The sequence below is a fragment of the Bradysia coprophila genome (assembly GCF_014529535.1).
Source record: "Bradysia coprophila strain Holo2 chromosome IV unlocalized genomic scaffold, BU_Bcop_v1 contig_5, whole genome shotgun sequence".
Lineage (NCBI taxonomy): Eukaryota > Metazoa > Arthropoda > Insecta > Diptera > Sciaridae > Bradysia > Bradysia coprophila.
Genome location: NW_023503374.1, coordinates 8,323,022 through 8,337,119, shown reverse-complemented (window position 1 = coordinate 8,337,119; position 14,098 = coordinate 8,323,022). Strand labels below are relative to the sequence as shown.

At 33.6% G+C, this 14,098-nt stretch overlaps 2 protein-coding genes across 12 annotated transcripts in view; one reads left to right on the top strand and one right to left on the bottom strand.

Moving 5' to 3' along the window:
* LOC119071664 (dnaJ homolog subfamily B member 3) overlaps positions 1 to 1,376 on the top strand; it is a 46,178-nt gene extending 44,802 nt beyond the window's left edge. For 6 of the 10 annotated variants that reach the window (XM_037176635.1, XM_037176637.1, XM_037176634.1 and 3 more), the window contains one exon: positions 738 to 916. In XM_037176635.1, coding sequence (XP_037032530.1) covers positions 738 to 837 — 100 coding nt within the window. In that variant the 3' untranslated portion in view covers positions 838 to 916. Of the gene's footprint in view, positions 1 to 737 lie in introns of all 10 variants that reach the window. The other 4 variants (XM_037176640.1, XM_037176633.1, XM_037176641.1 and 1 more) reach the window with 1 other exon arrangement.
* Positions 1,377 to 6,729: 5,353 nt separating this feature from the next.
* Positions 6,730 to 12,405, bottom strand: LOC119071663 (pre-mRNA-splicing regulator female-lethal(2)D). 2 transcript variants are annotated; one of them, XM_037176630.1, is made up of 5 exons: positions 12,226 to 12,405; positions 11,431 to 11,623; positions 8,378 to 8,502; positions 7,970 to 8,303; positions 6,730 to 7,892 (listed from the first exon to the last, which is right to left on the bottom strand). In XM_037176630.1, the coding sequence occupies exons 2-5, from the start codon at positions 11,555 to 11,557 to the stop codon at positions 7,090 to 7,092; spliced, it is 1,389 nt and encodes a 462-aa protein (XP_037032525.1). In that variant the 5' UTR covers positions 11,558 to 11,623; positions 12,226 to 12,405; the 3' UTR covers positions 6,730 to 7,089. The 2 variants fall into 2 exon arrangements, with proteins under 2 accessions (XP_037032525.1, XP_037032527.1); XM_037176632.1 differs by lacking the exon at positions 12,226 to 12,405 and having other exon boundaries at positions 11,020 to 11,572.
* Positions 12,406 to 14,098: the final 1,693 nt, after the last annotated feature.

The following is a 14,098-nucleotide window of genomic DNA, read 5'->3' as shown; positions in this document are numbered from 1 at the left end:
CATCTTTTCCAATGATTTCTAATGCGCAAAGTACCGAATTGTTGATTCGACGTGAGAACTCGACAACAACAAGACTTGGTTGAGGATAAAAATCATTTTTCCATCCTTGTACTCACCTCTTTGTAAAAATTATTGTAATTCAACTGATGTGCCAAACAATAGATTGATCCTGGTCTGGTCACCTCGTAATGTTGTTTTATGACTCATTTTGGAAGCTTTAAGCTTCTCTTCAAATGTTGAATTTAAAGGAAATTTGAAGATCTCAAAAGCTTCCAAATATGTTGGCCTAACACGACATGAATGAATAAATACGTTCGATGCAATACGAATCATATCACGGTTCTGTAAGACCAACCTGATAAAAGTGAAGAAGGGAGTGGAGTTGAGCAGTTCAACTTGAGCTTTCACACAAACATTATGGGATACATATTGTACCGAATGTAGTCAATATATGTTGTTTGATCCGCAACCACTTACGTTAGACTCCGTTTAAAATTGACACAGGAGAATTGTGAGAATCGATAATTTCAATCAAATTTTTGCTATTGATTTGACATTTGATATCGATTTACACACAAATGTGAGTGTCGTAATGTTGTCGCCGAGGTTGTCGCCATATGATAACGCTTGTGGAATGAATAGAGAGAATTGGATTTAATTTTTAGAATTCTCGGACAGTTGTAATTGAAAGCCTTCCAAATTGAAACTAACAGAAAATTCTTTTCCTCTAATTCCAGAATCTACGAAAACGGTAAAGAAACTGTCATGTCATACGAAAATGATGTACTAAAATCAAAGACTGTAAATGGAGTAGCCCAAGCTTTATCCTATAATTAGAAAATAAAAATTGATTTAGTCGTAGCAAAATGAAAAACAAAACAACAACAAGAACACACAAAACATTTTAAAGCTAAGTGAAAACAAAAATGAAAAAGAAAATAATTTCATCAAAATTATTGATTTTTTTGGTCAAAAAAAAGAAAAATTTAATCAAAAAATTTAAGGAAATTTAAATTAAAAACAAAAATTGAAGAAGAAAAAAAAAGAAGAAAAATATTTGTGTGCATGAATTAGGATGATTTTTTTTTGTGTGTGGCACCATTTTTGTAAGAAAAGATGTAGAAAATTCCAAATTCTTAAAACAATTTCAATCTCACTGTATCAAGCTAAACTTTTTGTTTTGTTCCAAACACACACTTTTGTGGAACACAATTTTCTTCTGGCTTTTGAGAATACAAGAATATTTAAATAAAAGGAAATGTTAACTTTTGACGACGATTTATTGAGTCGAACTTAATTAATTGAGAATCGCAGGAAGGAAAAGGAAGTGTTATAATGATTGTTTGAATAAAGATAAAGAGAAATTGATTACCAAACATCTGACTTATTATTTTGTTTAAACGTTAAAAATAATTGGAAACATAAAAACCTCGATGTGTTGAATGCTTTTCGTAAAGACAAAATATCTAAATGGCAAAAAAAATGTTTTTTTTTAAATAATTTAGATTAAAAATCGAAAATCTTAAAAAAGTTTCTTTCCTTTCCTTTTCTCGTTACATTTTAGAGTTTTTTTCTATAAGTGATATTTACTTAATTAACTGTACAGTCCCCTCAATGGGAATTAAGAATATAATTTTTCCCGATGAAATAATTTTATTCGTGTGTGAAGCATAAAATAAGAGTCTTTTGATGTTATATCCGAAACCAAACTTGATATAATTGGTGGTTCGGATTGAGTATTACCGAAACACGTATAATTCTGTGTCGAAACCGATTTTATTAGAGCGTCCTAAATGATTGAATTTTATTTGCTTTGTTGGCAAGAGGCATAGTGTGGTCTGGTCGCTGAATCAATTTCTTAAACGAATTCACTCATCTCCGCAATAAATTTGACATCTAAAAGTGAACGCTGCCACACTCCACCGATATTGTTAGTGCGGTGGAGTAAAACTCGCCTTCGAAACAATTTTTGTGCGGATCGTAGGGATTGTGTCTCAGAATAAGCCTTATGGCATCTTTAATAAAACTTCAGGAATCAGACTTACCAAACGAATCTGAATCGAGTGAATACGATGGCATTATAAATGATGAGTCCTGGCTAATGTTCTTATTTATAGAAGTGTTAACAGGGACTAGGTTGGAAGAGAGTATTTCTTTTGTTCGGACTTGCAGGTAAAAATGAGCTAATTTTCGTTTGACAATGCGTTCAAATCACGCTCTAACAAACTATCTGAAAATACATCGAAGATTCAATAATTGTGTTCGAATGATAATCTTGTCATTTCTACTACAGATTTATTACATCCATCTTTGTATGCGGCTTCAATCCAATTAGTTTCACGTGAGGTATCTATATCACGAGAGATCGACTTGCGTACGTTTGGCAATCTATCGACGATAAATCAATTTTACTTTAGATTTACTTTTGAAATTGTCTGCGACCACACTTATCAACGCTTCTTCACAGTGTCAGGGATATGGGAATGTAATCTGATTTTTCAACAGAAGAAGAACAATGAAAACAAAGTTAATGTCAGTCGTTGACCAGTATAACCAGAGCACTGCTAACGCAAAATCTACACATTTCTACCAAATAGTTGATCTAAAATAAACGAGACAATGAGATAAACAATAAAAATCGCGCCATACATTGTTTATTGTACGAGTACCAATATCATTATTACAAATCTTCATCGGTCAAAAACAACAACAAAAGAAGAAGTTTTTTTTAAAAATTAATTGAAAATGTTTAATTTATAAAAATAGGAAAACTAAAAATCAAAAATGAATTAACGCAACCTTAATGTTCACAATTTTCTGTGGATGTTTTATTATTATTAATTTTTTGTTTCTCTTTTTTTTTTGTTAATTTTAAACTTAAACTAAGATCATCGTTTTTCCGTAATATTTTTTTTAAAGAAAACGAGAGAGTAAAAAAAACATTTTGTCTAATTTTCATTTTTTTTTAATTTTTAGTCTTTAGTAGTTTTAAAATGTATAATTTAAACAAATAAAAAAATTGAGATAATTTAACTGGGGACGACTGGAATAAGTTAAAAAAAAAGTTCTGAATTTTAACCCAAAATTATTGTAAAAACAAATGAAGAAAATTTAAAAATGGAAAATTCAAATAACTATTTTATTCGCAAACAGAAAAAATAAGTAAAAATAAAACAATTTCAATTAAATGACACGTCTTTTAACATGAAAGTTACTCTGCTAAGTAAACGCAAGATCAGTTTGCGCGGCGTGCTGATCTGAAGCTCTATTGATAATATAATATTTCACTGTAATAGTTATTTATGACATCGAGTGCAAAGTACTTTATTAGGCTCTAGATGTGTAATTATGACACGAGGCCGCAGGCCGTGTGTCATAATACACATCGTGAGCCTAATCAAGTACTTTGCACCAAGATTGATACAACGTTTTATGCAACAGAGTGATCTAAAGCTCGCAGTTTTCGAACATTATGATTACGAGTTGCATAAATGTATAATGAATCCTGCAGTCGACCTATGTATTTTTTCCAATACCTAACGAACTAATTTTTATCTATTTATGCATTTTCTTCTATTTGTGGAGACTAAAATTGGCCTCACACTTAAAGTTCATCCTTTTTTCCATTTTATTATTGATCGAAACAAAATCAGGAACGTCATAAAATGAAAAAATGAGTTAATAAAAATAATAATTTCACGACCCCTCTGGATTTAAGCAGATGGCTTCAATCTCAATTGTTCAAAGATTTGGCGAATTGACTCTTTAAACTTAAATGGAATTTCAATTGAAGAGCATAAGACTTTCTTCCTTAATCCTTCTTTAAAGTAGGTAAACCATAATCAGACCTCATTTAACAAGGAGTTCTAAGCTCAAAACAACGACAAAAAATTTCCAAATTTAGTAAGAAAGATGCAGTGAGTAGGCGTGTTCACTAAAAAATATCATCAATCGATGATAAAATTTTCAAATAATCGATACTATATCAATCGAATGTTTTATCGATAATCGATAAATATCGACTGATAATCAACAAATATCCACTGAAAATCGAATTATCAGTCTATATTTGCCGATTATCAGTCGTTATGTACCGAATATCAGGCGATATTTATCGATTTTCAGTCGATATTTATCGATTACCGAATATCGATTGATATTGATTTTCTGAAAAGATCGATAATCGATTCCAGGGAAATAATCGATATTTTATCAATCGAATGAATTATCGAACATGCCTAGCAGTGAGTAGAAAGTTTGAAAATAGCAGAGAAATGTAAAGTTGGTACGCAGGTGCCAGTTGTCATTTATCTAAAAAATGATGAACCATGCTACAGATAACAGAATGCCTCTAAAATTCTTTCCATTACACAGAGAGATGCTAATATGACGACTGGGTTGTTTCGACGGATAGAGGAAATATATCGAATGACAGTTGGGTTTTTGAGAGAGAATTCAATACATTTTTTCTCAACCAATTTCATATTCCCTCTATCCGTCGAAACGACCCAGTCGTCATGTTAGCATCTCTCTGCCATTACATAAAGTTTTGTAGGCTGATGGTTAGGCAGTCAACGAAATTTAATGTAATGAAAAGAACGGCCAGAAGGCCCAAGATCGATTCCCGGTTTAACTTTTTATTTTCAATTCTAATATTCAAAATGCAAATTCATAATTTTCTAGTATCAGAATTGGGTAAGTTTTACTCTTGGTGAGATAGATAATAGTATTTTTCGTACCAAGACAAGAAACCTAAGTAAAAATAAAAGTCTGAAAAGCTCGAAAAGAGACGTCTCACAGTCTCAAATCCTTTGTATTGTGAGACGTGAGACGTCTCTTTTAGAGCTTTTCAGACTTTTATTTTTACTAGGGAATGACGATTTTTTCAGCACCAGTCCTAAGATTTCCATTCTAAGAAAAAATCCATTTCCATCTTACGAACAGCGTTTTGTGCACCGGACAAATGAAATAGACAAAACACATCAATTTACTTGAAAAAATTCAAATTCACATTCACCATATTAAATTCGTTCAATCATATAGTCATGGAATAGTATATGTGCCACCGAGAATTGAAATACGACTCTTTTCAGCACTCATTTTAGTGTTGTAAAGTCACTTATTTCAGCAACCGTTTGATGTGATATTACAACACTCAAAGCAGTGTTGATATGGAATTTGTATGAGTTGTTACAGCATTCGTTTGAGAAAATGCAAAGCAATGTGATCGATCAAATTTGAAGAGTGATTGTTTACAATGAAAATTATGATTTTTTGTGCTCTTGTCTATTTCAATTCTCGGTTGGCACAAAGCATGATGTGTTACACGTATTCTAATGAGATTTTTTCAGCACCCGACCCGAAAACTTGGGTCTAGTGCTGAAAAAATCAACATTACAATACTAGTAACACAACATACTATTTTCGTACCAAGACAGGAAATGACGATTTTTTCAGCACCAGTCTTAAGTTTTCCTTACGAGCGAAGCGAGTAAGGAAAATTAGGACCTGTGCTGAAAAAATCCATTTCCTGTCGAGGTACGAACAACGTTTTGTGCATCGGACAACTGAAATAGACAAAACACATCAATTTACTTGAAAACATACACACTTCACATTCACCATATTAAATTTAATCAATCGTATAGTCATAGAAAAATTCATGTAATTCTTTTCCCGCACTATAAATCGTAGAGAAATGAAGTTTTTTCCCGCACGATATTTAGTTCGGGAAAAACTGACATTTCTTAATGAAAAATCATGGCAAAATATGTCGTATTTCAGTTACCCGGTGCACAAATGGAATTGCAATTTTTGGTGTTCTCGGGCATCCGAATTTTTGATCTCATCCTCAAAAGACGTATCTAAGACACCATGTAACCTCAAATACTCAACAAGTACTTACCATTCATGCCTTCGTTACAATTGATTTGATAAATTATCGAAACTGATTTTAAACTGCAGGTAAGAGGTACGCGTAGATAATAGTAATTTGACTATCTGCTACTACTCACAATTAGTTCTTTTTTTAGAATTTAAAAAAATAGTTTAGGCATGGATACAACTAGCAGACCATTCCATAGAGATACTCTCTGATTCGATTCTTTTTTCTATTTTATTATCCACAAGTTAAAGTACTAGATTTAGGAGAATTTGGTGTACATATTACGCATACTACGCTAAGAAAATGCTTCAAACTCTGAAAGAAATGTGTAATTTACAAGAACATAAAATCAGGGGTAAACGACTTCCGAAAAGGATGTGACATGATTCTTAGATGTTCCAGCTGTACTATTCAGAAAAACTATTCTTTGTCTACCACTTCCGAAAGGTGTCATAAAGAGAAAATAGAACAATGATTTTTGAGGGTATGCCAAAATAACAAGAAACCATTCAATGAAATGACTCTCATCATATTCCGGGTCAACGAAACTTTAGGGAAATATCTGAATCCGTCATCTTTTAGGTTGATCATACGAATATAATAAATCTCCTATGAATCGCTGGAATTGTAACTTCGATTCAACTTAGGTCCTTAGGACAACATGTTCATTATTTTTTGATTCTTTTTCTTTAACTTTGCTCTTCGAACAAAAACGTTTTCAACTTTTTCTTTCAAAATAAATCTTTATTGCAATTTATTTGTAGAAATTTTTCCATTTCTTTTTCCGTAAATTTATTTTTTATTTAAACACTTTCCTTAATTTCTAGCGTGTGAATAATTTGTTTTTTTGTACAATCAAACTGATTTTTTGTGTATAATTGAATCAGAATGCCCAATGTGAAAATTCTTCTCTTCATCTCCGCTTGAATAAATTAATTTTTTTTTCGTGTAATCTCCTAAAACAAACATTAAAATGACGCGATAAACAAAATTGTCCTCGATTTTAGTTTCTGTTGTTCTTTTCACGTGATTATGATCGGCGCAAAAGGTGATTGTGAACGAGGTATAAATGATTTTAAACAGAAAATTCAGAATTTCACTCACTTAAAATTAAAAAAAAAAAATCTCCGAATTTCTACAGAATTTGCCACGTAAATTAAAAACAAAAAAAAGAATTTCTTTTAAAAAAAAAATCTAAAAATAATTTAAACAGGCTGATCAACATGATTTAACTTTGTCCCAATATTGCCAAATATTGTTCTATCTTCGTCAATTTCAATACGACTATCTTCATCATTTAGATCTAACGACAATACCGATGACCGTCTCGACTTTTTATTCGCTACATTTGTCTTACTGTTTGTCCGTTCTTTATTGCTGCATTCACTTGAATCACTCTCGTACGACCGTTTACGGAAATTATTATTTTCTAAATTATCATCCCTTTGTTCGCTATCACCACTGTCACCAACAACAACCATACCCGTCGTCGCACCACCACCATTATTCAAATCGTCCGAGCTGCCATTTGTTAATTTCAATTTTTTAGTTCGAAACTCATCAACAACCATATTACGGCTGGTGCTACGTAGCGTTCTTGGTTCTTTACTTGAAACATTAAATTTTTCCTTCCGCAAGGTTCGATCACTAGTTAACTTAATCTCACTTGTTCGCAGTTCGGTCGTTCGTAGCACAACCGAACAGTTACTTATCACTGCTGGCGGACTGGTTGACGTTGATGATTGGTTTGCTGGTGGTTTTGCTGCCGTCGTTGATGGCTGAGTGTCTGTGTCGATTCCTGAAACACCGTTGCTTGAGTCGGTCGGCTCCGCGTTGAAACCATTGTTTTTAGGCGGTAGCACAGCACCGTCATTTTTTAGAGCAATGTTCTCCTGTTCCAATGTGGCAATAGTGTCTTTTGATGCTTTCAGCTCTTGTTGTAGAAATAGGATTGTACTTTGCATTCCTTCGACATCTTCGTCCAGCTCCTGAAGAAAATCGTCCAGCTCTGTGAGCAAACAAAGACAAAAAGAATACGTTTACTGATACGCCCCTCTTAAACGAGATGTTTCGTCATTGCCTTACCCGACTGCGATTTTTTCACCTCTTCACTGAAACTTTTCTGCAAGGCTAAATCACCTTCCAATTTCGCCAAACGACCATTCGATGTCATTTTGCCCAATTCTTCGTTTTCTTGGTATAATAGACGACATTTCGCCATCAATCGTTTCCCCGTATTCGAATCGGGCGTAAATTTCCAAGCGGACAACTCATTTTGTGTTTCCTCCAAGCGAGCCCGTGTCGCTTGCAGTTCATCTTTGAGTTTTTGGAACAGAATATTGACGGCCGGATCAAGTAGGGTATTGCGCAAAGCTGTAGGACCGGGTGCCTGGGCAGCCTTGAGTTCGGTGATTTGGATCTGTTGATAAACGTAAAGTCAATTAGAAACGATGTCCAGAAATTGGTGTACTTGAGTGAAAATGCTATATTTACGGCATAGTCTTGGATCTCTTGTTCTTTGACTGCGAGTCGTCGAACCAATATTCGTTCGCGACGTTGTGATTCGGCATATTGCTGTTTTAGTCTGGATTCAGATTCACGTACGGATTGTAATTCCTCTGTAAACAGAAAATAATTGAGTTAGGAATCGTTTGTTTGGGTAAAGTAATTTAATTTTGAAAGAGAGAAGATCTAATTCTGAGCTGTAAATGTCAACAGAAGTCGAGGTTCTGCTCTCAAAAACTATGATCCCTATCTTTAAGGAAAATGTTACTATTGTGAACTGTAAAAAAGAAATTTTTGTGTACAATAAATGATTCATTCAGTCTGATTTTACATTCAAAATTCACACACAAAGACAATCGGTGTAATTGCAGATTCTTTAGGTCGTCAATTTGAATCCGGAAATTTTCCGACATCCATGAAAATAAATTTGAAGTCAAAGAAAAGCGTTTTCTGATTCGGAAGTTGTTGTAAACATCTGCCATCAAAATTTGAAATTTTCACATATTATCTGGTGCTCACTAGTTCTTTTCACTTTTCGAAATACATCAGAAGTCGTCATTTGTATCTCAAAAGAACGCTAGGTATATCATTGACCTGAGAACGGTACCCCCGTTTATTCGGAATTTAATTGAAAACATGTACAATTTCGCGGGTGTATGACAACATGGAGACAAATAACATAAGTTCAGATCAATCAGAAACGAGTAAAGTTCCGATTCGATCACTCAATGGTGCCGACACCAATCTGTCTGCCTTTGACTTTTGGACAATTAATTGTTGCGGTGAACAAAATAGTCTCTGTAATGTTCGTAAGTTTAATGCAAAGGTACGTCGAACATAGTTTCTACGAACAATATAATTTCATATTGGCTTGTAATGAAACAATGATTGTTGACTTGAAAGTTGGTGAGTGAATGTAAAGAACTAGGAACTGGGAAAAACGGGTTTCATACGCACCCATTTATACAAAAAAAGAAGAACTTTAGTGAAGTCTTATACGGTTCTAAACGAACGACAAATTGTTAAATAAACAATAAAAAATCTGTCAACTCTGCTCAATTGAATTTGAGCTATGTATGACTGTGGTGTGGCGGTGATTGACCTAACCGTGGAACTAAATGTTTTCAAGTGAATTATAGAATAAATCTGTGGAAATATCGCTACTCGATCGCATGCTTCTGAGGCTTTTCAGCATGCTTTCAGTACCATCGTAAACACACTCTAATTTTGTCATCTCTTTTACGAATGCAAATGCAGTAATTTAAAGAGCAGAGCAGAACGGATTAATAACTGGTCTTTAGCTCAAATATTTAATTTTACATTTGCTAAATTCTGGGCTGTAACTGCAACAGTGCCTAAATCAATGAAAATTGATTGATTGAAAGCAATTTGTCTATAGGCTCGAAGACAAATCGGTATGCGCTAACTCATAGTCGATCTTAATCATTGAACAAAAGTATTTTACTGCCTCGCATATATTCGTGTCACGTTATCTTCAAATTGATTAATCTCTCCATTGTCGGTTTCCATGACAAATCAATCGAGTGACAAATGTACAAAATTTTGATTTCTGTTTTCTTTTCTCAAGAAAAATTTAAATTTTGGTGTTTTGTTACTCCGTCGGTATCTACCCAGTCGTTTTGCGATTTTTAATTTTTTTTTGTAAATCTTTTTTATCAAACTTAATAGTTAGAAATTGGCATACCAGTTGATAAATCAGTTCAAGATTATAAATTGCATTTGATTGTAGATTTTCACACAGCAAGTCGCAAATGGGTGTCATCCACAATCGGAATTTTTTTAATTTTTTTTTGTATTTGTGTTTAGAGTGCACTTGTGGACGGTTGATATTGTTTGGATTTTTTTTAAATATTTCTTTTTTCTTGGTTTTACAATTCACAATTTTACACACTTTTGTTTTGGATATTAAGTTAAAAAGCATGAAAAAAACACAATCAGAAAGGCCATTCAAGCAAAGAATTCTTTCAATTCTCTCTCGTTTTTTCTTTCACATTTCCCGAAAGCAATATTTGCTCTCGAACACAATTTCACTGTATAAACAATTGGTTGTCTCAATTTTATTCCATTTACATTTGCAACAAATTTTCTTTCAGATAACGATCGGGCACAGGGCCGCATCAATATACAATATTTTCACTGAATGAAATTTTTCCTCCAGCCGAGGAAAACATAAACTTTTTTCAAATCAAAATTTTATCGACACAATCAACGCAGAACCAACGAATCGGGTTCAATTAACCATCTCTGTGGCCCATTAACACAATTTACAATTTTCTTTTAGATTTTTTTGTTTTACCATTCCACTTCCACAAAACGGGGATTTAAATAACATGCTCGATTAAACCGTCATATATCACTGTCGAGGGATTTCGAATAATTTTCGCTTTCTCTTTCGCTTAATTTTAATTTGCATTCCATTTCATATTTCCATAATACAAAAAACAATATACCACAAAGCGCTCCAGCTGTGAATTACGTTCACAACAAATCATTATCATCATCATTGCTGGTGAATATTTTTATACAAACTTACAAGCTAATTAATAAATTAAGGAACTACGGTAGAAGACAACGAGTTAACGTACAAAAAAGTATGCAAAAAAAGTTACCAAACATCGCAAGCAAATAAAATTTTGTTCACTTTTCTCAACCACTTTGTAAATTTTCTTTCTTAAATCTCTAGCGTTCGAAAAGTCATCAAAACAAATATATTGTGAGTTCTATACATTTAAAGCAAAACGATTTTTTTTATAAGTCCGACATCGTTGCTTCGAATAGTTTGAATAGGAATTCGTTTCTCTTTCGTTTTTAAAAATATTTTTTTTTTGTCTTTTTTGTCAATTTATATTTGAGTTTGTCTCTCACTCATCGGCGACCTATACGACCGGGACTAAATTGTTCCGTGATTTTCTTTTCTTTTTCTTTTTGTTTGTCTTTTCTTTTCTCTCTCAAGTGTTTTGCTTTTGATTGTTTTTAGTTATAAGTCTATAAAAGTAGATTCTGTTTTGGTTGTTGAGTACCTTCCATAGTCAGATATTGTTGTTCGAATGAATCACCGCTGCTTGTGTTGCCGGTTACTAGTCGGACTGTTGCTGTTGCTGATGATGGTGTTTCGGCCGGATCTATTGATTTTTCACTTGCATTCATTATTTAGATTTCTTTTTCTCTTTATTATTTAATTGTTTATTCCCGTTTCCCACCGCGCTGAACAGACTGAAAATGAGAAGAAAGAAAAATAATTCAGTTTAAATAACACACAGCACGCACACTCTCTCGCTCTGACAACATTGTTTTTATCAAGAACATGATATGTGGAAAAATAAATAATTTTAAAATGTAAAGCTGAAAGCAAATTATAAAATTTGCAACATTGTTGATAGCATTACGTGGAATGAACAGGGAAAAGATTGATACAATGTAACCGACCACACAAATATCGAACGAAAAAAAAGAAACATTTTGATCGTAAAGGCATTTTACAATGTAGCGATACATTTCATGGGCGTTCACCATGTTGATGAACATGGTCAATGGAAATGTCAAATGGGAGTCTCAACCATTGTACCACAATCAACCCGTACAATTCATTCCCATTTTGACTTTACATTTCCCTTCAATTTAAATTAATTTTTTCAGTGAAATTTGCCCGACATTTCAATTTCGAAAGCACTAAAATGTCTGTCTCGTATTGATGCCGTATACACACATCGACGACGATGGAAAGGTAGAGGAAGGAAAAAAAATGTATGAATGTAAGTGACCCGAAAAAACGCTGATGTCAATGAAATATTTTACAGAAATTTTGATACTTACACGCTTTGCAACACTTCCACTTCACTACCTGTTGATCAATTACACTTTTAGTCACCGTTTTGTAAGGTTTTGGATTGGTTTATTGTTCTAGAAATGCACTAAACGATTCACAAACGATAGAGAAATAGTTGAACGTACGCGATTGAGTGCCGCCATTTATAATTACAGTCTGACAATTAAGTGCAGTGGCGGCGTACCGATGTACTTTTTTGAATGTGTGTACTAGAGGTGTTTCTCACTTGTGGTGGTAGACATTTTGAATAATTGGCGGGCGAGTGAATGAGATCTAGAACGAAGTCTACAACACTGTAACGAGAATAGATTTCTTCCAAGGCCGTTCAAAATCAAGGCTGTATACCTTGGGGAGGTCACGCAGATCGCCATTTTATTAGATACGCCTTTTCCATAAAAACAAATTCACCAAAATTGAATTTGTATGGCGTGGTGAATTTTTTGTATGAAACATGGTGTGTAACCCGCGTATCTGCATCTGCGTGACCTTCCCAAAGTATACAGCCTTGTTCAAAATGTCAATCGTCATCCACAGAGAAGCCAACACAACCTCACTTTGAAGTTTTAATGAACAAATTTGTTTAGGTTGCAGTTATGTTTGCTTCTGTGGATGACGGTCGGTTATTTTCGGCCTGTCAAAATTCGTTTTTACCGTACAATGGAAGAAACCTATGTTGCTGAAATAAGTAAATTTTTGAGACTAAGTCCCATCCTATGGGTGGGTCAGGTCCTTTGACTGATTTAGTTGTCAAAATACATTGAAACTTCAAAACTCTATTATCTGAATTAATACCATCAGATTTATCAGTTTGGGACGATCGGGTAAGCCAGGGACTATTTTGAGAAATCGAATTTCTCAAAATTTCTCAATTATTTCTCAATTATTTCTCAAAGAATTTCTCAAAAATTTCTCAAATTTCTCAAAATTCTCAAATTTCTCAAAAATATAAAAAATTTCTCAAAAATTTCTCATAGAATTTCTCAAGAATTTCTCAAATTTCTCAAAATTTCTCAAAGAATTTCTCAAAAATAGTCCCTGGGGTAAGCCCAATCACGAAACACAGATTCTAGTGATCCTTTGTTTCGAATTAATACCATAAAATGTATCAGCCCAAAACGCGCTGCAATGCGCTAAAAATGACTGTAAATGGAAGTAATGCAATCGAGGGAATTGCCATTGCACCACAGACAGGAAGTGAGCAAACATCCAAAAATAATTGACATTTTTGACTTTCTTGTAAAACAGAAAATTTATGGTTTGTGGGGATGGATGAGATCACCTCAACGAACTGATGAACTATATGTCCAATGTTCAATGGTAGATAACACAGAATCCAAGCTGGCTATCTCAAGTTAAGTCCCATTTCTTGTATCATTTATGCCACGGCAGAGTAAAGTAAACCAGGCAGGAGTGCTTGATTTGACTAGGGACCTGAATTATATAATAGCCCTATTTTTTGCGAATAAAATAATTCAATTAATGTCAGTGTTCATTTGAGTTCATTTTCATAGAGTGTATTAGATCCCTAATTTGACTTTTCAAAAATGAACTGCTACTCCCTGGTTATTTTATTTAATTCTGTCGTGTTACAACTAATTTGTGTACAGCAAGTGGTGTAACTCTAAGTTCTTTCAGAACCTACACGGAGCTATCATCAATGAGTGCTGCATGATTTAAACTAAAGCTGAATCTCCGCTCTACTTCTAGCATGAACATAAGAACTATTCGAAGGCTTATGCAATCAAGAAAGGCTTTGCATTTTCTTACGAAGTCATGATTTCTTGGTGTGAATAAAAACACACAACACAACACATGCAATCGCAAATTTGGAGGCTTTTTGACGTTGGAAAAATTAGTGTTCG